The 27,428-nt window shown below is 40.9% G+C and overlaps 5 protein-coding genes across 7 annotated transcripts; 3 read left to right on the top strand and 2 right to left on the bottom strand.

The window, feature by feature from the left end:
- Positions 1-921: 921 nt before the first annotated feature.
- Positions 922-2,423, bottom strand: LOC6563822 (transcription factor Ouib). Its single transcript, XM_001989672.2, has 4 exons — positions 2,227-2,423; positions 1,386-2,167; positions 1,215-1,325; positions 922-1,156 (listed from the first exon to the last, which is right to left on the bottom strand). Exons 1-4 carry the CDS (start codon positions 2,341-2,343, stop codon positions 1,015-1,017), a joined length of 1,152 nt encoding a protein of 383 aa, XP_001989708.1. The 5' UTR covers positions 2,344-2,423; the 3' UTR covers positions 922-1,014.
- Positions 2,424-2,727: 304 nt separating this feature from the next.
- Positions 2,728-3,415, top strand: LOC6563823 (N-acetyltransferase 9-like protein). The gene has a single exon (XM_001989673.3). It carries the CDS (start codon positions 2,733-2,735, stop codon positions 3,336-3,338), a length of 606 nt encoding a protein of 201 aa, XP_001989709.1. The 5' UTR covers positions 2,728-2,732; the 3' UTR covers positions 3,339-3,415.
- Positions 3,356-8,716, bottom strand: LOC6563824 (mothers against decapentaplegic homolog 4). 2 transcript variants are annotated; one of them, XM_001989674.3, is made up of 9 exons: positions 7,875-8,716; positions 7,262-7,533; positions 6,683-7,046; positions 5,928-6,155; positions 5,133-5,807; positions 4,781-5,081; positions 4,542-4,710; positions 4,346-4,472; positions 3,356-4,177 (listed from the first exon to the last, which is right to left on the bottom strand). In XM_001989674.3, exons 1-9 carry the CDS (start codon positions 7,933-7,935, stop codon positions 3,972-3,974), a joined length of 2,403 nt encoding a protein of 800 aa, XP_001989710.1. In that variant the 5' UTR covers positions 7,936-8,716; the 3' UTR covers positions 3,356-3,971. The 2 variants fall into 2 exon arrangements, with proteins under 2 accessions (XP_001989710.1, XP_032593656.1); XM_032737765.2 differs by lacking the exon at positions 5,928-6,155 and having other exon boundaries at positions 7,875-8,715.
- A 269-nt stretch (positions 8,717-8,985) lies between these two features.
- LOC6564153 (negative elongation factor B) lies at positions 8,986-11,018 on the top strand. Its single transcript, XM_001989675.2, has one exon. It carries the CDS (start codon positions 9,027-9,029, stop codon positions 10,803-10,805), a length of 1,779 nt encoding a protein of 592 aa, XP_001989711.1. The 5' UTR covers positions 8,986-9,026; the 3' UTR covers positions 10,806-11,018.
- Positions 11,019-11,653: 635 nt separating this feature from the next.
- On the top strand, positions 11,654-26,300 carry LOC6564154 (cyclin G). 2 transcript variants are annotated; one of them, XM_032737251.1, is made up of 6 exons: positions 11,654-11,792; positions 20,752-21,668; positions 21,750-21,989; positions 22,059-22,433; positions 22,522-22,736; positions 24,162-26,300. In XM_032737251.1, the coding sequence occupies exons 2-6, from the start codon at positions 20,772-20,774 to the stop codon at positions 24,235-24,237; spliced, it is 1,803 nt and encodes a 600-aa protein (XP_032593142.1). In that variant the 5' UTR covers positions 11,654-11,792; positions 20,752-20,771; the 3' UTR covers positions 24,238-26,300. The 2 variants fall into 2 exon arrangements, with proteins under 2 accessions (XP_032593142.1, XP_032593143.1); XM_032737252.2 differs by lacking the exon at positions 11,654-11,792 and adding an exon at positions 12,604-13,163.
- The last annotated feature ends 1,128 nt before the right edge of the window (positions 26,301-27,428 follow it).

The following is a 27,428-nucleotide window of genomic DNA, read 5'->3' as shown; positions in this document are numbered from 1 at the left end:
GGGACACAGCTCAGCAAACCTTTGGAATACTTTATCACTGGAGTTTTTATTAAAATATGGAATATCCAAGCTTGATAGTTTCGGCAGCTCAACCAAACATTCGTAATTCGGACAACTGCGAAGATCACTGTGATCAATCGTTAAATATTTCAATTCCTTGCAATGTGTGCAAATTGCAATAATCATATCATTTATCTGTCTGTTTGCACTCAAGATCAATAAGCGCAGATTCTTAAGATATAAGCATACGCCTATCAAATTATTAGTGTGACTTAGCTGCGTACTGAATTCGGTTACAGAAACTATTAATGATTGCATTTTGTGTCCGTTTAGCTCGAAGAACGCTTTAATCTGAAGATCCGTCCACTTGTTGCTGGTGTTGCACCAAGTGAAAAATCTAAAATCATTCTTATGTTCCATTTCGTAAATATCTTCAAAGCGTCCACAGGCAACACCAAATTGACACTGGCTCATTGCATCTAAGTGCTGAAGTATTATCAACAAGCACTCATCGGGCAGATCCAAAATGTTGCAGGAAGACATTTTTAAATTCAAATTTTAAAGATTTATTTTAGTTACTAAATATATAAACGACGTAGCCTCTTTTTCATGATTACTTGATTTTCCTATTCAAAATACACATTTTTAAAACTAACTTGCAAATGTTGTTTAATTTTGCGGAATCCGAAACTATTCCAGCTCAGAAGTTTTAAATCAAGCAGGATCTCAAAGAATGCAATTATGTTGAGGAAATTTCAAAAAAATTGTTAAGAGGCCTATAAGGAATGGCGTCGCACAATCTGTGCACAATTTCCGATATTGCCTCCAAGCACATTTAAATTTTCCCGCCTTTAAACAGCGCTGCGAAATTCTTATTTATTATTCAGCTGCTTTAATTAATTAATAATGTAAAACAGTTAATCATGATGCTCATTTAAAACAAATATTTTATTTTCTCTAAAAACTTACATTTAAATCAGCTTACAAACTATTATGTACGCATAGGAAGTGATTTTATGACAGTACTTTTTCTATATCGATTTCCACATTATTAGACATATCAGCGTAGTTTTGTGCATTCTGCTCGTGTCCCTTGGATCGAATATGGGCAGCCAAATGGGGGCGTCGCATAAAGGACACCTTGCATATTTCACAGCTGTAAGGAATTAAAACAATTGTAGTTGTAACATATATAAGGACATCTATATACTCACTGGAAACTACGCACTCCGGAATGGCTGAACATGTGCCGCTTCAGCTTATTGCTCACCGCAAAGGACTTGTCGCACTTGCTGCACTTGTATGGCCGATAATTTGTGTGGCGACTGCAAAGTATAAACTTGCTTAGAAAGAGACAAACACAGCTTAAAGTAAGTGTGACTTACTTGCGCTCGTGCTGAATGCGTCCGCTGTGATCGGCAAATGTTTGTTCGCAATAGTGACAGGGATAGGGTTTCTCGCATAGATGCGCCAATTCGTGGCGCCGCAACAGGTGTGGCGTGTAGAACTTTAGGGGACATTGCTTACAGGAGAAGCTTTTCACGCCGCTGTGTCGTAGCAGATGCACTTTAAAGTTGCTGGGGCACGTGAAGTGCCTGCCACACAGCTCACAGATGCAGTCACGCCGGCGTCGCTCACGTTTAAGCGTCACTATCTCATCCTCCGTCAACTTGCTCCAGTTGATGCGGGGAGTGTTCCTCGTATCGATTGCAAAATTCAGAGCTGCATACAGTTTCCGTTTGCGTTCCACAGATTGCACTGGAGCACTAGCAGCTGCAGTCGCAGCAGATTCTGCAATTGGCTCATCAGTCTCTATATGCGGAACAGACTCTGAATCTGATTGACCCTCATTCAATGACAATTCATCATTCGCTTCCTGCTGCTGCTGCTCTAATGTATCAGTTTCGTTTTCATCCGCTCCATAATCATAGTCGGGGCTTTCCTCATACCTGTTGGATGGATCAGCATCATCATCCTCGTCACACACATTCAGGTTTAGATTCTCCAATTCATCCAAGTCAATTTTTTGCAGGGCATCCTCGACGCTTTGGCTGTTCAAGAGCAGCTTTTGAGTCCTTATTACGCGCTCACGGAACACGATTGCATTTCGCAACGCCACTTCGCAAGGTGCACAAATATGCACAGGAAATTCCATCTGCTCGAGCAACTGTAAACAAATTCTTTATAAATTCGATCAGAGATGATTTATTCGAAATCCATGCTTACAAAAATACCCGTTAAAGCCTCAATTTGATGGAGCATAATGCTTTCAGTTTGTCGAAATAGATTGTTGAGATTCAGACAAAAAATAATCTTGCCACAGGTACGACAGCGTTCCGACATTTTCGTTTAATTCATATTACAAATTCAACGAGCTATTTACAAAATTTCATTAACAACTCGCATCGTTCGCGGCAATCAGCTGTTTATTGAAAAAGCCAGTAGCCACTATTGTGAATTACAAATATCGGTGGCTTTCGATATATTCACTAATCGGTCAGTAGGAAATATGCATTGTTAACTTTTTAGCTGAGCTTTTGTTAAATATTTATATATATCTGGAAAATATACATTATATTTATGTATTTAATTATTCAAAATTAAATGGGAAAACGTAATAAAACTTCCCTCTGAAAATCTGTAGCAATATATCGATATTTAACTGTTGCTCATCTCTAAATGTGCATCTCTAAAGTGGGAACCTTTTCGCATTTAAACTAATTTCAGTGCCCATGCGACTTAATGAGCAAACAAAACTGCTTGGGCAACGCGTTGTGCTGGTGCCCTACGAGGCACGCCATGTGCCCAAGTATCACGAATGGATGAGCAGCGCCACGCTGCGCAGCCAGACCGCATCAGATGAACTGACCCTCAGCGAGGAGTACGCAATGCAACAGAGTTGGCGACAGGACAATGATAAGCTCACTTTTATTGTCCTTTGCGCTGAGACATATGCGCAGACCAATGACGAGATTGCTGCCATGGTGGGCGACACAAATCTCTTCCTGCGCCCCGATGAGGAGACGCCAACACACTATGTAGCCGAGGCGGAGATCATGATAGCAACGTCCGAGGCACGTGGCAAAGGATTTGGCCGCGAGGCAATGCTTCTCATGTTCAAATACGCTCATCAGCATCTGCCTCTGACCAAATTCGAGGCTAAAATCGACATGGACAATGTCGCATCGCTGCGTCTGTTTAAAAGTTTTCAGTTTGTTGAGACTCGTCGCGTAGAGATTTTTCACGAGGTGACCCTGGAAAGGATCATAACAGCAGAGTGGCTGGCCTGGCTAAGTGACCAGGTGCAGCTCACAGCTAAGATCTATGAGCATGCATAAAAAATTACCATTCTGTATTTAATTTATGCTCTGTTTATTACATTTATATTACAACTACTTTCTTTACTTGCCTTCGATATTTCTCTTTCTATGTTCTGATGCGGCTGTAGTTGTTGTCTAATGCTGTGTGTGTTTTTTGGGGTGTGGATTGTGGTGTGTGGCAGGAGGAGTGACATCAAATGGTGTGCCGCAAGTCAGTTATCAAATATATATATATTATGCATGTGTATATATAGATGTGTTTGTGTGTGGTTTATATGGATCTGTCTGAATATGGTACATAAAACTAGTCGCTTAACGTTTTATAGCTGATGTTTAAATTTTTTATAAAAATTATTATTAAATAATTAAAGGCAAACATAATCATAATTGTAATTGCAAATCAAAGCTAAATATTTCATACTCTCTTCTGTTTGCACTCGGCTCTTAACTTAACGAACGCTGCTCAAAAACTTTAAATCTTAAACTAACATTTAGACGTGCTGTGCTCCTTCCATCTATCCTCTTCCTCCTCTGTCCGCTTCTATCCCATATCTTCTTTGCTTGTTGCGCTGCTATGAATAATAAATATGCTTTGTGTATATGTGTATGTGTTCGGTGAGTTGGACAGCTCCACTCTACTCCACTCGCCACTCAGGCAGCGGCTCCATCGATGGGCATGGCATGCAGCACCTCGTCGAGCAGCTGGAGCGCCCGATGCAGATGCACCTCAATCCAGCAGGGCGTCTCCTTAATCGATTGACGTGGATAATCAGGTCCCCAGCCCTTCACAAAGCTCAGTCGCAGTATGCACAATCGACGCAGATCATCCACACCAATGCCAGCGGCAGCCGTCATGCCTTAAAATTGTTTAACAAATTTAGTTACATTAGTTTTTAGTTAACAGTTAGTTAGTAAATTAAAATTATTTCAGAGTTGGTTATGTAGAGAGAAAATCAAAACCAAATTTGATAATTAATAATAATAATTTCCCAGCTGACATTCTGTAATAATTGCAATGCACTTACTTCTGCCACCGCCGCCCATTTGTTGATTGGAGACACCAGCGACGGCAGCTGCTTGCGCTGCAGCAGCGGCTTGTGCGTTGGTGGCCAGCGAGTGCATCTGCTGATGGCATTGTCGCAAGTCAAACACCTGTTCAGGTTCAAGTGAAATGATCAGCTATAAAGTGTGATAAGGATAAGAATATTCAATTGATCTTACTTTTATGCATGCTGCTGGATAGATTTTGTGCACTGCATCGCCCGGCGTTCGACCCGCCTCGCGATCCAGATAGTAGCTTTGTACGAACACAGAGTTATCGCTGAGGCAGCGCAGCCAGACATCGCCCTCGCCCCGCAAATCCAGCTGAACACCCTTGCCAATATGCAGCCTGTGTGGTAAATGATCACAGATTAAAATCATGGTCTCCGTATGGAGATAACTGATGGCTGGTGGCTCACCTGGCACGCTCGGACTGCTCGGTGCGATGCACATTGCTGAGGGCGCCCAGACAGAAACGATTGCCGCCCGACGGATCCACGTAGCCATCGATGATGACATTTGGCTTGGCTGACGGCACTTTGAACGTTTCGCCCACCTGTGTGTCCAGCTCAAAGTACGCAATGGAGCACCAGTATTCCGGTGCCGGTTGACGCGACAGCAGACGCGGCTGCTGCTGCTGTTGTTGTTGCTGCTGCTGCTGTTGCTGCTGTTGCGGCGCCTGCTGCGGCGAACCCAGATCCCCTCCCAGCGTTGAGTTCCCTACAAATTAACATGAATAATTGGCTTTTAAGTGAATTTCCTTCCACTTACAGTAGCTGCCCGGCATGGAGCGCGGATCGGGCGGTTGCATGGACTGTGTGTAGGTGAGTGTATTGGGTCCGGTCCAGGTGCCGCCTGTGCCACCGCCAGCGCCACCGCCCCCGCCACTGGTCTGCCCCACAGCTCCACCCGCATTCGCCTGATTGCCAGCGGTTGCCTGCTGTTGTTGCTGCTGCTGCTGCTGTCCAGATGTCGCCTGCGTCGAACCATAGCTACCGGCGCCCGTGCCTTGGGCATTCGACTGGGGCACGTAGCCATTCTGTTGCTGTTGGGCGTGCACTGTAGACGGACCCGCGTTGCTGCCACCGGCATTGTTGCCAAACTTGCTGACATCGTTGCCGACATTTTGCATTTGTGTGCCGGTGGGCGGGGCTCCATAGTATTGGGCAGCGCTGCCAGCGGATCCAGTGGAATTGCTGGGAACGGTATTGGGTCCATTGGCTCCGCCGCCGCCGCCGACTCCACCACCACCTGGCGGTGGCTGCTGTTGCTGCTGCTGCTGTTGCATGGCTGCCAGCGTGGCGGCGTCTGTGGGTGAGCTGGTCTGGGCATGATGCACGCCATTGCCTTGGGCGTTCTGTGCTTGTGTGGGCGGGGGTGGCGGCGCCATAACTGCACCGGGGCCAGGATTCATGGCACCCATACCCGGCATGCCATGAGGTACGGCTGCAATTAAAGAAGAAGAACAACAACAAAGACCGCATTTAAATAGAATCAATTGCAAATGCTACTACAAATTAATTGCGTGCATCCAAACAAAATGAAATCAACAAAAAGAAGGCTTACAAAGAGTGTGCGGCGCTGGCTGGGATTGGGATTGTGGCTGCTGCTGTTGCGGCGCTGCCTGCTGCTGCTGCTGGGCCTGAGCCTGGCTGAGTCGCGGCGGTGGCTGCTGCTGCTGTTGCTGCTGCTGCACCATCCACGAACTGCGCGGCCCGGCACCGTCCGTTGGCTCAATTTTTGGTATTGCGCGCCCGGCAGCAAACATTGCACTCATTTGATTAGCATCGGTGACTAAGAAGCCAAAATAAAAGAAACAAAGCCAACAAAAAAGGTAAACAAAAATCCAAGCAACACAAAATGATGGCAACTTAGATACATAGTGTAACTTAGGCAAATTAATGAATATCAATACACTTACAGATATAGAGCAAATGCTTAGCAATCTGAATTTTTAAAATATGTTATTTCTAATTAACTGGATTTTCAATTGTCAAAGTCCGTCTTAATTATAATTGTGTATTTTAATTTAAAAACTAAGAATTACTTGGAAAACAGTTTCGTCTTTCGAGACACAATAAATGTGTATAATAAATATGTAATAAAATAAATAAATAATAAATATTTAATTTGATTTTAAAGCTAATAAAAAAACTATATTTGCATCTAAACAACTGATCTTAGCCAAACAATGAGACTCAAATGGATATTCGATCAAAATTACTAAACCATTTTTGAAAACATTTCATTACAAAAATGAATTATAAATTATACTCTGAAGCGATGAGGAATAATGAAGAGTAGCAAATGGTTGGACATACCGTATTCACCTGGTCCGGGCCCCTGGGGCGGATAGCCATAGCCACCCGGGCCGACCATCTGCGTGGGATGATGCTGTATGGTGCCGATGTCGTTGCCATCGATGTCCATGCTGCCGACGAGTGAGCCGGCTGAGTATTCATCCTTGACCAGGCGACTGGGCCCCGACTGCAGACTGAGCCCCGACAGATCGATGCCCGGCGAGACGACCCGCTCATAGTGGTAGGGATTCACGCACACCGAGTCGCACTTGAGATCGAACGCAAAGGCGCAGTACTTCACATGCTTCAGCTCGTTCTTGTGCAGATCGGGCCAGCGCCAGATCCGAGCATAGATCACATGCGGAAAGCCCTTGCGACCGGCGACCTGCAGTCAAAAACGAAATTATCAATTTCTTTTTAATCGACAATAGTCAACAATGAATGACGAATGATCGGCCTATCGCAACCGGAAATGCCACAAAATAAATACGCAAAACAAACAGAGAAACAGAGAGAATGAGAAACGCAGAAACAAACATTGAATTTAGACACTACTCGCTAAGCGATAAGGGGCAGGGCCGGGTCAAGATGGCGCCTCACCTGCAGGCGGCCGTCGAGCGTGCGCTGAATGGTGACGCATTTGCTGGGATGGGCTCCATTCGTTGTTATTGCCGTTATCAGAGAGTCCAATTCGTCGCGTTTCTCCTTCAGCTTCTTCACGAGCGATTCGATCGCCCGCTTCGCGAATCCCTCGCTCTCCCCGCCCTGCCGATGACACATCAGCGAGTGCACAATGCTCAAACATGCATCCGCTGACGTTGGCGCATTCGACGGCGGCGGCGGCGGCATTTGCACCATGTCCCGCACAATAACTGAGGCAGAGGCAGAGAAAGAGAGAGAGAGAGAGAGAGAGAAATAGACGATTAGTACAAAAGGAAGAATAGAATAAAGGGAAATTATTGCTAGCGGTTGCCACCTTGCCTGAAATCATTCACAGCAAAAACAAAGAAATGCAAATTAAACATCAAATTTGCTTTTAATATTATAATTTAATTAATCTCTAGTTACAGTAAAAGTTCAATTTTAGCGTTTTGCACATAATTTAATTAAAGACGTGCAAGAGAAAAAACAAAATTACCATTTCGAGGGGGGGTCCCGATCTTTCGGTACTTTTAAGCAATGTGGCAACCATTTGATTAACTGATCAACTTACTGTCCTGCTGCGCTATGGCGCCGTACATATGGGCTGGGGGACCAGTGGCCGGTCCGGCCATGCCAAAGTCCTGGGCAATGCCCAGGCCACCGCGTGCATGGGCATCCACTTCGGCGTTGTTGGTGTCGCCGCCGTCACAAAATCCGTATCCAGCTGATGGCCACAAGGCGAAGCTGGCTGGCTGGAAAGCGTTGCAAACGAGCAGCGCCAACCGAAAGTGCAGCAAACAAAGACAACAAGCACGCGAATGTGCGCACAAAACAAACGGCAAGTCAGCGACCGTTGTTGTCCCACTCTCCCGCTCTCCCTCTATCCACTGACAACTTTACAGTGATGTTGTTGTTGCTGTTATTGTTGTTGTTGTTGTTGCTTTAACTTTACATCAGTGCGTTCTTGCAGAGCGCCTTTGGGGGTGCCACACACACACACATCGAAGTTGTTTTGTGAACATACACACACATGCACACACGCACACAGACGCGCGCGCTGTTAAACTTGAACTCCCACAAAGCTGGCTGTAATTACAGTGAGGCTTTTCGATGCAGCTAGGAGTACGAGTGCTCTTTCTGCTCTTACTTCTCCTCCTCTTCCTCCACCTGCTCCTCCTTTGCTTCTCCTCTTCTTTCTGCTTCTTCACTCAATACGTCCGGCTGCAGCAGCAGCAGCAACAGAAACTCTTTAACACACACACACACATATATAGAGTTAAGCTGTTGATGATTGACTACAAGTTTGTTTCTTTGTGTTGGCACTTTTGTACTTTTTTTTATATCAATTGCAGCGACTTAATTTTCGGCACCAAAAATGCACTAAATAATTTTCCGCACATCCATAGCCAGTTTTCCACCCAATTTGCTTTTCTGTGCTTGTGCTCTTTCTAGAGATGTGAGTTATTTGCAATCGTAACTGCTACTTGTCACAAGTGGCGCATAACAGTTTTATTGGTGCATAAATTTGTGAAATTTGAATTTATGTTTTACTTCAAGATCAATAATCAAATTGTATATTTATTAGGTCTCTATAAGTATTGAATTTTTATTAAATAATACAAATATTAAATCACACTTCGTGTGAACTTGTAGCAGACGCTCATATCTAATTGGTATTTAGTGCAGCCCTGGCACATCATTCATTGCGATTGGCCAAAACAAGATGAGCACGCCGGCTAAAAACAATGGCACTGGCCTGGAGGACGTCAATATACCGGGTCAGGCATTTCTACGCGAGGCACTCACCTCCTGCACAGATCCACTGAAGGCCATCGAGAGTTTCCAGCTGGAGAATGGAGTGCTGCTGCCATCGCTGCGTCCAATGTTGCCCCTGCTCGATTTGCACGGTGTGCGCCGCTTGGACTTTCATACGTCGCTGATGGAGGAGCTGCGCGACAAGCTGATCGCCCACATCAACGAGCTGGGCCAGAAGGATGTACGGGAGCGCGAAAAGAAACTGAAGGAGCTGCTCGTCAAGAGTTTTCCCGTGGTGCGTGTCAAATACTTGCGTCCCGTTGTGATGGCCATCCTCCGGAACACCCAGCACATCGATGATAAGTATCTGCGGGTGCTGGTCCGCGATCGCGAACTGTACGCGGACACCGATACCGAGGTGAAGCGTCAGATTTGGCGCGACAATCAATCACTGTTTGGGGACGAGGTGTCGCCGCTGCTGTCGCAGTATATCCGGGAGAAGGAGCACATTCTGTTCGATCACAGCAATCTGAGTAATCTGTTCTTTCAGCCGACGCCGAAGGTGCGCAGACAGGGCGAGGTTGTCCAGAAGCTGGCCAAAATGATCGGGAACAGCGTCAAGCTGTATGACATGGTGCTGCAGTTCCTCCGCACGCTGTTCCTGCGCACACGCAACGTCCACTATTGCACGCTGCGGGCAGAGCTGTTGATGGCGCTGCACGATCTTGAGGTGCAGGAGATCATCTCGATTGATCCGTGCCACAAGTTCACCTGGTGCCTGGACGCCTGCATCCGTGAGAAGAATGTGGACATTAAGCGTTCGCGGGAGCTGCAGGGATTCCTCGACAACATCAAGCGGGGCCAGGAGCAGGTGCTGGGCGATCTCTCGATGACCCTCTGCGATCCGTATGCTATCAATTTTCTGGCCACATCGGCCATCAAAATACTCCAGCATCTGATCAACAATGATGGCATACCGCGGGACAATCAGATCCTGATCCTGCTGCTTCGCATGCTGGCGCTGGGTCTGAGCGCCTGGGTGATGATCGACTCGCAGGACTTCAAGGAGCCCAAACTGGACGGCCAGGTGGTGACCAAGTTTCTGCCCGCCCTCATGTCCCTAATGGTGGACGATCAGTGTCGCAGTCTGCACGCCAAACTGCCGCCCGACGAGCGGGAATCCGCTCTGACAATCATCGAGCACTCGGGTCCGGCACCCAATGCTGTCGAGGCCTACATCCAAGAGAGCTCCGTTGCCAGCATCCTCTCCATGTACTACACACTACACACGGCCCGCAGTCGGGATCGTGTGGGTGTACTGCGGGTCCTGGCCATTTTGTCCGGCTGCAAGGATGATCGTGCCTACGAGGATCCCTTCCTGCACTCGCTGATTGCGCTGCTCATACCGATGAGCGAGGAGTTCGCCACAGAGGACTTTTGCACCACACTCTTCGATGAGTTCATCTTCGCGGGTCTGACCCGGGAGAATGTCACCTCGCGGCACATGCTCAAGCTGTTGTGGTATGTCTACAATAAGCTGCCCGCCGGTCGCCTGGCGGCCCTGATGAAGGCCATGCAGCCGACGACGGCGCACAACGAACACATCCACAAGCTGTACGAGACGCTCCAGGAGCGCATCGGATCCGTTGCGGCGCCGGAGACGCCCACCGTTGATCTGCCGCCGGTGGACTTTGATTCGCCACTGAAAAGTGTGCCCACTCCGGGACCCCATTACAGCTCCCAATAATCCCATGTATAGACATATATGCGTAATTTAAGAAAACCTAGTCGTCTCGAGAATAGTTTATAGATTCTCTCAAAAATAATTATATTTACAAAATATACACAAAAAATTATATTCAATGAATGTAAAAACAGAAACCTTTAGAATTTACGCGAATTTAGGATTTACTGGATTTACGGAATACACTTCCCAGCCAATAGGGTATATATATATATATATATAGCTGATCAATATTATTAAGAATATATCGATTAAGTTTTTGTATGAGAAACTTGTTTTTTTTTAAGAAACTTCACAATTTATTTAGCTTAAGAAAGTTTTCGATCCCAAAAGATATATATTTCAGATCAGTAATGTATAGAATATGTATATGATGTACATATATGATATAATGTTCCATCTCCCACAGCAACAATCGATTAAGTTTGTGAGAAAACTATATTCTGTAGTTATTTAACATATTTTAAGACATATTGAGTCAAGTTCTAATCAAAAACAGAATCAAAACACTATATCTAATAATTATTTCATTTTATTTATTTAACGCCTCATAATTTTAACAGAATTTTGAATATTTAGCAGAAAATTGAATATTTAGCAGAAAATTGAATATTTAACAGAATTTTGTGACATCAATTTGCAAATGAAAAAGAATCCGATCTTAATTAACTTAAGTGCCTGTTAAATTTCAAGCGCATAATATTGAATACTGATTATCTGCAGTTACCGCTATTTTAATTTATATATTTAATTAATATATTTTTATAAATGAAATTGGCACTAGCGAACAGGATTTTAAAATTGAAATGAACTTTCTATGAGCAGCACTTTACAGATCACGCAATAGTTCAATTGAACTGAATCATCGAGTTGCCAGCCGGCCTGGTAGCCCTGCTTCGGCTCATTTCATTTTGGTATTTACATATATTTGGTCGTGTCGCAGTTCAGAAAAAAGAAGCCAAATACTGATAAAAACGCAGAGGCATCCGGGTAAGTGTATTTAAAAAGAGTTAAATTAACCCACTACTTTAAATACGAACTGTTATTCAATACGAAAAACGACTTTGTTCACATTAAATTAACTGCGAAACTTTGAACTGCGCCACGCGTTTCTTCCAATGAGTATATATGTGAATGTGTGTGCGTGTGTGTGAGTGCGAGTGTGATGAAATACTAAAATGAGGGTTATTGCTTAGATTACTTTGCGTACATATGTTAACTTATTTGAATTTGATTAAGATTTGCATTAAGTGTGTAGTGTATTTATTTATATATCATTTTAATGTATAATATTGAGTATGTTCAAATGCAGCTTGTTGCTGAAAGTTTCTGGAAGCACACACACAAGCCTATATTTATATTTCAGCTGTGTGTGTGCGTGAAATTCCACTTTCCATTCACACCGCCCCCGCAAGTTCATTCACTAAGTCCCTTGGCAACAGCTAGTCTGAAAATAAATATAAACAATAACTTTGTATGTTTGATAAAAAACTTACAAAATGAATGTACAAGTGTCAAAGAGAATGTTGCAAATTGAAAGATTAAATATTATCTGATATTTGAAATATCCCCATTTGCAATACATTTCAAAAGATCCGCTCATATCGCTGCCACCTAATTGCATTTTTAACAAGTGGCAATATGGAAAAAGTGCGGTATACGCGTTTTAGCATATTTGCAGTATTTTTAATACCGCAAGGTATAATGCGACAATGTGTCTACACATTCGGGCTGCAACATTTTCTTTAGCAACATGCACAATTCGCTTCGTGAGTCAACATTCGAACGAGTGAGTCAACATTCCCATTTTGTTTCAAAGACTGTTTTTCTGCTCTTTTCAATGCTAGTTTACATTTGGATCCAACAAAGCAAAGTACCGTTTGGACTGTGTTGAGAGAGTGTGCGCGTGTGTTTGTATGTGTGTGTGTGTTTTGCATAAATTTTTTTATAATTTGGGTGTAAATTAATTAAATAGCACCCTACATGCCAGAACAAATGTGTACATAATAAACAAGTGGAATATCAAAGTCAACAATAACATCTAAAATGTGCAGCTGATGGAAAAAACCTACCACTTTTAAACTGGTGCGTGGGAAAAATCGATCCACAAACTGTTTTTGCAAAGAATACGAAAATGTTGGCTTAAAAAGGAGACTTTGACAACAACAACAAAAGTTAACTGTGATACAATTTGCAGTACAAATTAGTTAAAAACTTAGTATAGCCAATCAACAACAACAATTGTTTCACTTATTTTTAAGTGAAATATTAAGATTTTCGTCAAGATTCTCAAGTAACTAAAAAAAAACATCATCTCAACATTCCTGCGCAACATAAAAACAACAAAATGGCTGTAAAAATGTAAGCTTATCGATTTAATCAACAAATTTTATTGCGTTAAAAAGGCCTACAAATTTTGTCCACTATTCAGTTGTTTGTTTCTCACCTAATTGTGTGTGTACACACTGACACATGCCTTCGTGTATGTGCATTTGTGTGTATATTGTATATGCAGTTGTTTGAATGCAGCAATAGCAGCAAGTAACAATTTACGTGTTGGTTCGTTTCACGTCCCAGTTCGTTTCCCAGCTGTTCGGGCATAAGTGTTTGTATATGTGTGCGTGCGCGCATAAGAGCGTCTAACTATATGAGTGTGTGTATGTGGAGCTGCTATTCATAGGCTGATGGGGAGAGAAACTATTTAAGCTGCTGGTATCTTATGAGTACAGTTACCCAAACAATTACGCACATCACTTGTTGGGCTAGCCAATTTGTCAATTTGACTGTGCTACATGTGAACCCAACTTTTGCTTATTTATTTAACCTACTATTGTTTCTTTTTCGAGTTTGCCTTCAATTGTTTTTTCATCACCTTTTGTAGTTATATACGCACTGAGCGAGAGCTCCAACAATTATAGCAGTGTTTCGATTCCAAAGCGTTTCGCTCTCCACCTCGTACACACACATACACAGACACACACAAGCAATGGGCAAACAAAGACTTTTGCATGTGTGCGTTATATGTTCATGTTCCCATTTGTATTTTCGCTTTGTATTCTTGCACCAATACCAACATAAATATTCACAGTGTGTTTGTGTGTGAGTGTGCGAGCTTGAAATTGCGTCAGCCAATTGAAAAATTTATTTTAAAACCAACTAACGAACAAAGTTTTAGCCAGTCTTTAACTAGTTTCACAATATTTTGATAATGTAGTGCAAATAATTTGCCTCTCAGCTTATTGCCTCAGGTTAATTTCAGCCTCTCTCTCTCTCTTTCTGATTTGATTTCACCTTCGGCGCAGTTTGCTTTCTGGGTCATATTTGTTGATTTCAATTTGTTGGTTTCGTCCAGCATATAAAGCAGCAGCGCAAGCAACATACACATAAATTTGCTTATATTTTTATGTTTTGTTTTGTTTCATTTGTTTTTCAATAACCTCCATTTAAAGAGCTCCCACACATACACATTTGCATGTGTCTCTCTCTCTATGTGTGTGTGTGTGCGTGTGGGTGAGTGATATTGCTTTGCTTACCGTTTTTATTTCGTTTGAATTTTACCCATCTCATTTACAACGCCCCTTTTACATACTTCGTCTTCTTTATTGTGTATACATTTTTTTATGTTGCTTCTTTTGCACACAAAGATTTTTAGCTTCCTCATGCGTATGTTGTTAGAAAGAAAGAGATAGGGAGAAGAGAAACAGCAGCCATTTTGATCTTGACTGTCTGGTCATTATCAGTCTGTCTGCCTGTCCGTCTGTCTCTCAATCCGTTTCACATTTGACGTCTCGCCAATTGAGATTTCACTTGTAGTGGAGATACACAGTTATATGCACGGCAGGGCAGGGCTAATAATATCTTCGGCTACTATCCGAAAAATATATGTATACAAAAATATCCCATTACTGTCTTGCAAATTTCCGACAACTGTCTCAAGTGAAATTTGACTCGGCGCCAAAAAAAACTAACTGGACAGCTGTTTGTCAGTTGAGCTGGGAACACCGCGCACCGCAAAATGTGACGCATAACCTAAAAGCGCTAAGCGTTGCTTTTTTATTTACATATCCACAGCGTAAATTAACCCAAAAAGCATTTTTCAAATGCGCACAGCGAAAGTTAATCTATTGTAATGCCTAATGCCCGATCCCTTAAAAAAATAAATTAAAAGGTGCCTTTGCTGCAACCCCACTACGAACTACGCTGGTAATTCAAGTTGCCAATGGCAACAATAGCTCGTGCCAAGCTAAATCGACTTTTCTTCACCCCTTTTCCATAGATACTCTTTGTTTTATTTTGTTCTATTGAAGGTGCATTTGTAATTGAATTTAGGAGGAGAGTTGCTGCTGCTGACACATTCCAGTGCCAGGTTTCAAGCGGCAGCAGCTGCTCTGCTCTGCTTTGCTCTGCACTCGCAGCTGCCATTCCATTGTTGTTGGAATGTGAAAAGGTGAAGAGAGAGAGAGAGAGAGAGAGTGAGTGAGAACAGCAGAGATAAGAATTTGTTCCAGTGGCAAGATCGAACTTGTTTAACTCAACTTACGTCATAAACGGCTCTTTTTGCCTCACTATCAATCGATAAAAGAATTGAAATGATAACTATCATTGTTAGATAACTAGCTATGAAATGCCGCATTACATACAGCGCTATCTCTTTGTCGTGTCCGGTGGGTGTTTGCAATTCTCTTTAGTTTTCTTATCAGTTCTTTTGTTCCGTTTAATCTTGGGTACAAAGTGTGTTGTCCACTTGTTTATCTACACCCTATTTGTACTGCTGACCAAAAATCCATTTAAGGCAATTACCTTAAAGTTTAAAGCACCGATAAATTCTCAATGCATTTTTTAAATATCGCACAGTTCGATAATGAAAACTAATTTTAGGCAGTTTGTCGTCGTCTTTTGCCTTTGTGCTACAAAATTAACTCTGTCTGTCTGTCAGCGTAAGTCAAGCGATAATGGAAATGCAAATCTATTTCAATTCCAATTCCAATGCGTCTGTCTGTGTTCTATTTGAATGGACTCTCCTTCCATTGACAGATAGTTGATACAGTCACCAGACGGGAACAAATTCAGACACACATACATAAACAGATAGTGAACTAGTCACGGAATTGGCTGCTGAACTAATGAAATCCAAAGTTCGAATATTTTTTCAAGTGCATTTAGACTAATGCGATGGAAAGCAAGATAATAGAATATATTGAATAATAACACAGTAAAATTTTTTCCGTTTTGTTTATATGATCATACGAGTATATGTCTATATACGTATTTGTTTACATAATAAACACTCTAGTTGTGTTAGATGTTTTAAAATATGTTCAAACCTCTCCTTGCAATGCAATATGCAACAATAAAATAATGTTTCTTTGGAAATCGAATAAATTATTATCAGGCGCATGCCACAGCCACAAGATAGGAGCAGCTGCTGCGCCTGCGCTGTCGGTAAAACTGTTTTATTCTATTTCCGCCTTTGTTGCTGCGTTTCACACTTTATTTCCATAGTGATGTGAGTGCATGTATGTGTGTCTATGTGTGTATGTGTGTCTATGTGTGTATGTGTGTGTTTGTGTGTTTGTCTGAAAGTGGGGTTGAAAGCAATTTATAGACTCGAATGTGTGGCTTCCTGCCGCCTGAGCAGTGAGCGGGGGTTGCTTGAAGCGTTCGCTCTTAAAAATGGCTCGTTGCACAGTTTTGTTTGAATTTTATCAAAGCGAAAGCTGATGTTATTTTAAGCTCAAAGGTTGGGCATGGACTTATCACAAGTCTACTGCTGCTTCATGCGTCACTTCTCTGCGTGCAGCAGAAATTTCACAGTTGCTGATGCAATTGTGCGTTTACTTGCAGCCAGCCAGTTGTTGAAACTGGCAGGCGATCGTTTCACTCTCGAAAGCTCTCTTGTTGAACGGTAGCTTCATCAACAAGTGTCTTGTCATTTGTTGACCTTCAGCGTGTTCAGCTTTAAATACGCTGCCAGCCAGCCCCATCATCAATTAAGCGCTGATAAATGAATAAACCGTTGTTGGACACGGTACAAAACGAAAAAGCAACAAAAACAGCAGAAGAAAAAACTGCTGAGTAACAAGCGCTATCCCGCTCTTATGCAGGTGAAATTTTTAATTTTCATACTCTGGCCATCTCATTCGCGCATGCTTGTCTTTTTGCTTCTTGCGTCTGTTAATTAAATAGTGACACAAATAAATATGATGAAAAAGTATTTTGCAAGCTTTTAAGCTTGCCATTGTTTTGAATTTGATTTTTTGATGCCGTGCACTTAGCCAAAGCAACAAACAAGAATAAACACAAACACAGAGACGCAATTCACTTTCGATTTCTAAATTTGGTATGGTTGTGTGTGTGTGTGTGTGTGTGTGTATAAGTACACTTACATACATGTACGTGCACATATTTCATTCAGGTGTGTCAGTTTCATTGCGTTTTGTTTCATTTTCTCTTTTATTATTTCAGTTGTTGCATTACATGCTAAGCTTTTTTTCATACTGGAAACGCAATGCATACATTGCCAAGTATTTAATGCATATTGAAATATTTCACACCTGAGCAAACGTCAACGCCTCCTCCCCAGTTCGCCAGTTACGAAAATAGGCAAAAAGTGAAATTTTTTATCTTTTGTTTTTTACAAGCTCTCGCAAAATGTTGTTTTTGAGCAGCAGCGAAAACGGGGGGCAACAACAATATTAAAAGCAACCAACAACTACAACTAGCCTAGCTATAGCTGTCTGGTGTATAAATAAAAACAGCTACACACACACACACACAACATTCGTACATTCCATATCACTATGTGTAAGTGTAAGTGTGTTTGTGTGTGTCCGTGTGCGTATGTGTGTGTACGTGATTTGCGTCAGCAGTGCGCGCAATATTTTTGTTGCCCAAAAGCCAATAACAAAATCTACATACGATATACACACATATATCTGAGTACCCAAAAGGCAAAAAGCAAAATCATAATTCGTTTTTGAAACTATCGAATCAAGTTGAAATACTCGCCAATGTAGAATGTGTGTGTCCGTTCATATGTCTGCATTCCATTTTACAAAAAGCACATATCTATATTATATATATTGAGTGAGCCTTGAATGAGATCAACAGAACGATTGCCTTGTTTGCTAGACGACGGACAGAAGGCCACACAACATCTGTTGGGAATTACAGCACAAAGACGTCGTAATGACGGAAAGAGGATAGAAAAGACCAACTAACAAATTGTAGCTGCTTATAAGCTTTACTTGTCGTTTTGTTGTTACGGTCTGTAAAGCTTTATGTGTCGTGTGTGCGGAACAGCGTAAAGGTGAATTGAACTTTAACCTGCCGTTAGTTTTTGTGCTTTTGTAAGCTACGATAATTAGCAGCGCAGGGCTGCTGTTGCTTTTGCTGCTCATGCTCAAAAATATCGAAAACTAGTTTGGTGGATGGTTGACCTTGAATTGAAACACTTCCAATCATCGTTCAAGCCTCTGATGGTGATTTCTTTGTGTTGCTTCACAGGCGGAAGTCGAAAGCATGATTCGACTGTTTAAACAAGAAAAAAAGTTGATGTTTTCCAATTTTGCATTTGTGCGTCAGATGTGTATTTGTAATCATCGTATGTAGGGGATTCATTAGCATCGGTATCGGTTCTTATTCTAATTCACATTCATATTTATGATAAAAAATATGAGTAAGGGTTGTGCGGTTCTTTCTCAACCACAACAATTCTTGATTTACATTCAAAACAAGTTTAAACTCTGGTCGAACTTGAAGAATATATATATGTATAGTTCATATGGGTATTATTATTAACTCTAGGTATTCATTTTGATCTCGTCGTAATGTGTTGAGCCTTGTGAATTGGGTTTTTGAACTGCTTACTCTGATTACTGTGTTTTTAATAATACTTGTTTACCAATTGCATCGTCGTCATGGTTGCATGCTGTTTACATTGTAGCCTATAAATAGCGAGCAATTAAACTTTTCTCACGCCCAGCTGCTACTTACAACAATATATTATCTTCTGTCAATTTCCCCCGTTTCAAGTAGCTGCTGCTCTTTCCGATTTCCCAACTGAACTGTATTTTTGGCTCTCTTCCCGTTATGTTAGTTTTATGTCATTTATCGGCTAGTTTCTGTTTACATTATTTAATGTATTGTTTTGTTTTACTCTTCCTCGCTGACAACAACCAGCCAGCATCATTGGAGAGGCTTAGCCCAGCCCTGGTTGTTGCTTGTGTTATCTGTCAATCCCAGCGTAGCCGATTCTGTCTGTGTTTTGTTTGTGTTTGTAAGGCGAACGCTGAATTGGAACAAGATGGCGGCCACTTTGTTTAGTCAAGTGCGCGTATAGTGAGCTTTTTGGTTGTTTTTCTTTGTTCTGTTATTCTGGTTAGTCTCGATCAAAGATGGATCATTATTTGGGAACTTGGGGAAGTCAATATTGTCTGCAACTCTCAGACAGCTTGTATTATAAGCCTTGAGAAATAAACACACACATATCGCCTGGCTATTTAAGCGGTTTGCCTTGAGACAGCGGTCGCCTGCCCACCCCCCACAACCAGCCCACCTCCCAAGCGCTGCCCACGGGCAGCCTTCATGTCATGATTGTGATTTGAATAAAGATGTAAGCAAAGTATGTGTGATTTTGAGGAGGTCATGAAATAAATAAAAATGTGAACCAATGTCAACGCATTTGTCACACTGTGCGCACACACACACACAAACACCACTCAATTATTCTCAAATTAAAGTTCGTTCAACGTATTGCATACAGTTCAAATATATATATATATTTTTTTTACACTTACAATGAGATCAACGCACTCGATCGAAAAAAAATAACAACAGAATTATAATTGAAATTAACATACAACTTCAGCATTAATGAACTTCATTTGACATATAACACCACCTTCTTATATACATATATAATTTACACTTTAACAAAATATCGTTTGTTTTCTTTTTGTGTACATATTTGATGTTTTATTTTATTAACAATATTTTAATTTAATTGCGCAATTTTTGCAGCGCGTAAGTTTTTATGAATTTTTAGCACAAAGAACGGTTTTCCATTCATTGCGGGGAAATCCAAACTACAAGAAAACCAATACAACCAAATACACTGTAAACAATTACAGCGTCTAGCGTTTATTATCGTAACAAGCATTGAGCGAACACATAATAAACCACATTGACGTTAAAAATTGAATTGTTTATGCGTTTTTTCCACTTGAAAAAAAAATAGAAAAGACAATTTGAAGATCAGCGTACGTTTTGACTGACTGATAAGGCAAGAAATATATATATAAATATATATAAAATTGTCATCGTTATTGTCGTTAGTACACTGCGAATAATTGTCGTTATACACACGTATATAAATAATATATTGTGTATATTCATTGTTGAGGGCGTTTTGTTTGTTAACTGTTTGCAAATCGTTGAAAGAATTGCATTAAGGTTTTTGGGGCTAGTTAACAGAGCAATTATATTGTTTTTTTCGATTTGATTTAAACAAATTGCATTTCGGCTCTGGGCTCCTCGAACCGGTGTGTGCAGCACAAGTAGCAAACAGTTTATTTTATTTTCGGTTGCATTCGCGCCACCAGTGGATTATAAACATATATATATATATATAGATATATATAAATACTATTTGATAGTGATAATCCCTGAAGCGCAGCATTATCGGTCTTAATTTCGAGCTACAGATTGAGAGGGTACTTTTTACAAAGCACACTCGCTGATATCTTTGCAAAATACTAGTAAAAACGTTGGCTTGAAATTTCGTTTTGGGCTTTGCTGAAAATAAAATCACATATCAAACAACTTGAATAAGGGACAAAAATTTAATTTTTTGTTTGGCCTAAAAACGCAACGAGATTTTCCTTTTTGCGTGTTTTATAACATTCACATATAAGAGAAACCAACAACAAAAACCTTGCTAAATATACAGGTACTAGGCCAGCCCTCACAATGTCTGTCCCTGTATGCTACTCTGCTGCCGCCGAATACGCCGTCGTTGTTGATAGTGGTTTGGATAATACTCTAACCCAAGAAGAGCAATACCACAAACAACAACAGCAACAACATCAGCAGCAGCATCAGCAACGTCAGCAGCATCAACTCGAACTCGAACAGCAGCAGCTGCAGCAATTTGAGCAATATCAGCAGCAGCAACAGCAGCAGCAATACTACGCGCAGCAGGAGCAGGAGAAGGAGGCTCTACTGTATTGCCAATTGCAGCAGCAGCTGGTCGAGGCAGAGGCGGAGCAGCAGGCGGAGGCGGTGCGGCAGCAGCAGCAGTTGATGCAGCAGCAGCGGTCATCGATGTCGATGTCGTCGTCGTCGGTGATGTCCGGATTTGAATTGCCCATGAAGAACAACAACAGCAACAACAACAACAACGTCGCCAACAACAACAACAGCAACATGGATGCAATTAGCATCAATGCTATCCTGGTCGATGATGAGCAACCATCAACATCGGCACAGGCTGCGGCGGCGGCTGCAAATTTGTTGCGCGGCAAATTGGGCAATGGCAATGGTGGCATCGACGACGATCACAATGCAGAGATGGCAACTGATTGGATGAGGATTGCGGACGAGGGCCGGTATGGCACACCGGGTGCTGCTGGCTTGGAATATCAAAAGTACGAACAACAACAAGAGCAACAACAACAGACACCACTGGAAACTGAAGCTGGAGCAGCAGCTGGAGCAGCAACAGCATCTGAGCCAACAACGGCACTAAAGCAACTGGAGGATCAATTGCATGCAATGAGCTCGGATGAATTGTACGAGACCCTAAAGGAGTACGATGCACTGCAGGATAAATATCATACCGTACTGCTGCTACCCAAGGAGTCGAGGGTAAGTAGTAGACGACAACGTCATCATCTCGAGATGATTTGCTATAATTGACTCCTCTCTCTCTCTCTCTCTCCGTTGTAGCGTGAGGTGACCGCTGGCGGACGTGATGGCTCAGCGTATGTGCTGCGCTGCCTGAAGATGTGGTACGAGCTGCCATCCGATGTGCTCTTCTCGGCCATGAGCCTGGTGGATCGCTTTTTGGATCGTATGGCCGTCAAGCCGAAACATATGGCCTGCATGAGCGTTGCCTCCTTCCATTTGGCCATCAAGCAGCTCGACCTGAAGCCCATTCCTGCCGACGATCTGGTTACAATATCTCAGGTAGGTTTTATTATACACATATACCTCACGGAAAGGTTATTTATTCATTATTATTATCCGTTTTGGCAGTGTGGTTGTACCGCTGGCGATTTGGAACGCATGGCCGGCGTTATTGCCAACAAACTGGGCGTACAGATGGGGCATGCACCCATCACATCAGTGAGCTACCTGCGCATCTATTACGCTCTCTTCCGCAACTTGGCGAAGGAGATTGGCGGCGATTTCTTCAAGTTCTTTCAGCACCTGATCAAGCTCGAGGAGCTGGAGAATCGTTTGGAGATCCTGTTGTGCGATGTGAAGACAACGGTGATTACCCCAGCGACATTGGCCCTGGTTCTCATCTGTCTCCATCTCGATTTCCACATCAAGGAGTCGTACACCCGCGGCAGTCCCGAGCTTAAGCACGTCTTTGAGTACATACTCTTCCTGCAGCAATACATGAGGGTAAGTGTAAATCATCAGAATGTAAATCATCATTAGCAGTTGTGTGTGAGTTTCTCTATTTAATCATCATTTTATACATTTTCTGCAGATTCCCGATCGCGTTTTCACCTGCGGTTTTAGCATTGTGTCGGGCATTCTGTCCCATTACAATGGCCAGAATAAGGCGCCCTACAAGCAGCGGCTTGTCTGGAAGTTATCCAGTCGCACGCTGCGCGTTCTGCGCCCGATCAATCGCTTCTCATCCGATCTGCCCACCATCGAGGAGGGCATATCGAATGCCCTAGACGATGGCCTGCGCTCCAGGTAAGTCAACCCATTAATACTAATGGGATTAATGCTTATTATATTTGGTACCATATTGACCGAGCTTAGAAGGTAGAGGGGAAATGCCCAGAAACATTTTCTTTTTTTATTCTACTCTTTGTCTTATTTTATATAGAAGAGGGGCGGTATCCGTTATTTATTTTTAGCGCTATTATGTCGACTCTTTGGACTAATTTGTATGTAGGCGAGTTTGTGTGTCGAGTTTGGCGTAAACAAGTTTCTAGAATTGATGCGATTTCATTATCACAACAGCTAGCGATCAACAACAGCAACAACAACAATAACAACAACAACCCGACTCGCATAAAAATCATGAGACCTAGTGGCTGGTTTTTGTTGTTGTTTGTTTTTAACTCGAAGCATTTGCCAAAAGTGGTCTGACAGCAACAACAACAACAACGCACACACATACCATTTGGTAGTCAGTCGACAAATGCCCATTTTATATGTACTAATAAATATGTATGTGTGTGTGTGTGTGTGTCTATATATTATCAAATACATATTTATATTACTGTTTTTTTGTAAGTGTATTTTGTCGACTACAATCTTATCAGAGAGAGAGAGAGCAACACCCGCCAGCTGCCAAGGAAGAAAGCGAGGGGGGGGAGGGGCAGGGGCAGGCACGAGCACGAACTGTGCAAGGTTCGCTGCTGGAGTTTTATTTACTGAAATTATGAAATGATGTCTCTTTTTGAGTACGTTAACCAGCTGTATAGTGTGTGGGTTGTTCTCTTTTTGTTTTGTTGGCGGCTTTCCATCATTTTTTGTACATAGTTTCGATCTCTTTGCAAGACCTTGAAATTATTAACTTTAAGAAAAGACTGATCTATATTGAGCACCTTACACGAAGCGTAATTATTATGAAGATAGCCAAATGTTTATAGTTTCATTTCTTGCGATTATGTGAACTTGACATTGAGCTTGTTGTCTTGGCAAGCAAAGTTCGCGACACAAAAAATTAAAAAACAAAAATTCAACAACAAAAAAACATATATCTATTTCCGTTGATTTTTGGCAAGAGTATTAAGATATTTCAACAACAATTTGTCTGCTTCTTGACTGCTTTGTTAATTTAATGATGGCCTTGCCTTATGTGTTTTTTGTTATCTGTTGGATGTTTTTTATATTTATGTAGCAAATGAATCACAAACATTTTAAGTTCAATGACTTTGAGAGAGATTGCATTTGTGCAGAGGTGTGTTATTATCAGCTGATCAAATTGATATATATTATTTAGCTGATAGCCTTCAACTTGTATTTGTGAAATGAACTTGACATTGTGGTTGTAAAAAACAGAGTGCGCTTGAAAAATAAATATAAATAGAAAAGAGAAGAGAAGAAGAAGAAGAAGAAAAAACACTAACTAATAATGAGTTGTCTGTTTTCTTGCTTTATTTGTAGAACCGAGAGTATTAGCTCCGAGGAGGAAGAGGACTGGCCAACTTCAGCTATTATTCCAATTTTCGAACAATGTTAGTAGCAGCACCCAGCAGCAAAACAAGCAAACAAGCAGCAAAGTAAGCAGCAACAACCAAGCAAAGCAGCAAAGCCCCCGGAACGGACAACGATGAATGTGGGGCAAGAATGAAGCAGCAGCAAGCAGGAATCAACCAACTATTCGCACACACCGCGACACAAATTGTGGCCAACTGTCGCAAGTAAAATTGGACACCAACAAACAACATCAGAGACATATCCCAGCAACGATTGGTGGCGGCTACAAACCAGCGGAGACAACAACATCAACAATAACAAATGATTGTCTGCAATTTGTGAGTGTGTGGAATGGGGGGTGTGCGTGTGTATATATTGCTAGAATGCATCATAATTCGTTTAGCATATGCATATATATATATATATTATTTACGCTGGTTTTCTACCATTTAAGAAACTATGAGAGAAATGCGAAGTCAGCCAGCGGCGACGATTCTCGTTGCGATTCGACGGCAGGCGAGTTCATTTTTCGATTTATTTGCGGGAAGACAAAAAGGAAACGTTAAAAAAAAATACACAAATGCAAACAAGAAAAATATACAAAAAAAAAATATAAAAAAATTATATATAAATATAAAGGAATGCTGCGGACCATCATACAAAAGATTGATGTCGTTCCGGGCCATTTTTTAGAGATCGGTGAGAGAAATCGATTTGAGAATTGAGAAAGGACCCAACCACAACATAGGCGCACGGAATAGAACAGCAATTTTTTGTCGGTAGCGCTGGAAAAAAAATTTAAACAAATCAAAATGCAAAAAAAAAAATAAAAAAATCAAGTAACTCTATCCCCCACAATTGAAATTAGTTTAAATAACTTTTTGTTCTCCATGTTTGTTTTGTAAACACTTTATATAAATTAAAATATGGTGGACCCACAAGCATTAGCAGAAAAACAAAAAAAACAAAAAACCAACAAAAAAATCAACAAAAAATCTAAAAAAGTACAAAAAATCATTAAATATAGACAGACTATTAAACGATAAGTTAAATGTTCAAAAGAAAAACCATCAAATTTATCAATCATTTTGGCCGCGCTCAGAATTGAAGAACCTATAACTAAGAATTCGTAACAATAACAGTAATAATTAACAAAATAATAATACAAAAACAAAACAAAAAACAAAACCAATATGTAGTTGTGTGTGTAGTCAAACATTTTTGCTCTTATATAATATATATAACAAAAAAGAAAACTTAAAAGCGGCATTTTCGTAATTCGCTGTCAAATCAAAATAGAAAGCATTCATTATTATTTCAATCTAAGTGAATTTGTTATTATGTGTTTAACAACAAACAAACAAACAAAACAAGATCTTTTGAGGTAACACCCCGCCACCACCCCGCCTGTCGCCATGGCATGGGCGGTGAAATGTATTTAGAACAATGCAAATACAAACAGTGATCAATTTTATATAGCTATATTTGTATGTATGCATATTATTATTTTTAAAGTATGCATATGTCAACATTTCACTTTCTTTTTTGTTATATAATTTAATGATTATTATTTATTACAAAACAACAAAACAACTTGTAAAAACACAAAAACAAAACCAACAAATATAAAAAGAAAAAACCAATCATATGTTGTACTAAATATACGATAGATATTATAATAACACCCATAGCTTATAGTGAATACTAAAAAGCGAAACCAGCAACAAAAAAAAAAACAAAAACAAAAAACTAAAGAAAAGAAAAACCACAGCGACAATTAGTAATTATCTTACAAATATGTTTTTAAATTGAAGCGCAGCGCTTTTGATTAAAAATTATGATGCATTATAATGAATATATATACACGGCAATGAGAAACATGAAGAACAAGGCAGGAGGCTCCCTTAAGGGAGCAACAAACAAACAACTTGTGCAACAACTACCCGCAGAATGACAAACAATTTCAGCAACATTTCTTAAATTCGATTGAAGCAAATGAATGCGAATGTCGAAACTCTTTCGATAAACATTTTCTGTACATTTAAATAAATGCGCGTGTCACTGTGCACAGTGGCACACAATTTCTGATGAATATTTGCAAACAAATCTAAATGTTTTATTTACCTTTGTCAGTGTGTCAATGCGTGTGTGTGTGTGTGCGTATGCGTGTGCGTTTGCAGCCGTATCCGTTTCTATATCAACCAACGAACCAACCAATCAATCAGCCAGACTAGCAGCAGAGCAAGCCCCCCGCCCACCTCAGTGGAAAACCCACAGCCCACAGATGGCCGCCACTCTCGCTCGCTCTTTCTCTCTCTCTCTGAGCAGTTCAAATGTGAGTACATTTCCAACAAATCTCTTAGTAGCCAACTGTCCGTTGAGAAGCTGACTTCTGAGCGCACTCTGCACAACACTTGCAAATGTAAATAAAACAATTTCCAACTATTCGCATACATTACTTACGCTACTTTAATGAATGTGCAATGGTTTTATTTGAATTTTTGTTTGCAAAATTTCATGTCATCATTTCAACAACCGTGGCAATACTCACTTTTTTTTTGTTTTTGGTTAAGCTAACAAATTTTGTACACAATAATGGCGAAAACTATTTTTAATACTTAAGCAAGAAGGGGAAAAATTGTGTGTTCATTGCCAGGCTGCAGCAACATTTTTAAACTTAGTCTAACTTTTAACTAATGGCAAGTGACAAATAAGCATGACAAGTAAAAGTAACAAAAGAAGTATAGACCTAAGACACTTTCTACAATGCAAAACAAATAAGCCGTCAACTCTGCTGAGCTGTCGGAAAATTTTAAAAATAATTGTATGTAATTTAAAACTAGCAAATTTTACATGTATTTAGCGCGGAGTTAGTAAAATATTTGCGAGAAAAAACGAAGCATTTTAAAGAACATCGTCAATATTGTATTACAAGTACAAATAAGAACAACAAATGTACTACATTCTTATCATAATTTAGTTTTTAGTTATTTTTTTGCAAGGAGAAATTAATTTTGCAACTGCAAAGAAAAAAAAACAAAAATCATTTTTGCATTTCATCGACTATGAGCGAGTACTTTTTATAGTTTTAATTTCAAATTGAAACTACAAAAAATAACATTTTGTAAATTACCTATCATTCATTTATTAATTAATTTAAATTACGAGCTATATTTAACTTTTAAACGATTCGTGAAAGCAAATGAACAATTAAGTAAGTTAATTGGAGATTGT

Source organism: Drosophila grimshawi, unplaced genomic scaffold, assembly GCF_018153295.1.
Source record: "Drosophila grimshawi isolate 15287-2541.00 unplaced genomic scaffold, ASM1815329v1 contig_311, whole genome shotgun sequence".
In the NCBI taxonomy this organism is placed as follows: Eukaryota; Metazoa; Arthropoda; class Insecta; order Diptera; family Drosophilidae; genus Drosophila; species Drosophila grimshawi.
Note: the sequence above shows the minus strand (reverse complement) of the source record. Positions and strands in the feature narration are given on the sequence as shown.

Coding starts and splice junctions, on each gene's coding strand:
- LOC6563822 (XM_001989672.2), bottom strand. CDS start 2,343: ATGTCGGAACGCTGTCGTACCTGTGGCAAGATTATTTTTTGTCTGAAT. Junction 2,168..2,226: donor AGGCTTTAACGGGTATTTTT/GTAAGCATGGAT, acceptor ATTTGTTTACAG/TTGCTCGAGCAGATGGAATT. Junction 1,157..1,214: donor TCCGGAGTGCGTAGTTTCCA/GTGAGTATATAG, acceptor AATTCCTTACAG/CTGTGAAATATGCAAGGTGT.
- LOC6563823 (XM_001989673.3), top strand. CDS start 2,733: ATGCGACTTAATGAGCAAACAAAACTGCTTGGGCAACGCGTTGTGCTG.
- LOC6563824 (XM_001989674.3), bottom strand. CDS start 7,935: ATGGCCGGACCGGCCACTGGTCCCCCAGCCCATATGTACGGCGCCATA. Junction 7,534..7,874: donor CGCCATAGCGCAGCAGGACA/GTAAGTTGATCA, acceptor CCTCTGCCTCAG/TTATTGTGCGGGACATGGTG. Junction 5,082..5,132: donor CTCCATGCCGGGCAGCTACT/GTAAGTGGAAGG, acceptor GTTAATTTGTAG/GGAACTCAACGCTGGGAGGG.
- LOC6564153 (XM_001989675.2), top strand. CDS start 9,027: ATGAGCACGCCGGCTAAAAACAATGGCACTGGCCTGGAGGACGTCAAT.
- LOC6564154 (XM_032737251.1), top strand. CDS start 20,772: ATGTCTGTCCCTGTATGCTACTCTGCTGCCGCCGAATACGCCGTCGTT. Junction 21,990..22,058: donor ATCTGGTTACAATATCTCAG/GTAGGTTTTATT, acceptor CCGTTTTGGCAG/TGTGGTTGTACCGCTGGCGA. Junction 22,434..22,521: donor TCCTGCAGCAATACATGAGG/GTAAGTGTAAAT, acceptor CATTTTCTGCAG/ATTCCCGATCGCGTTTTCAC.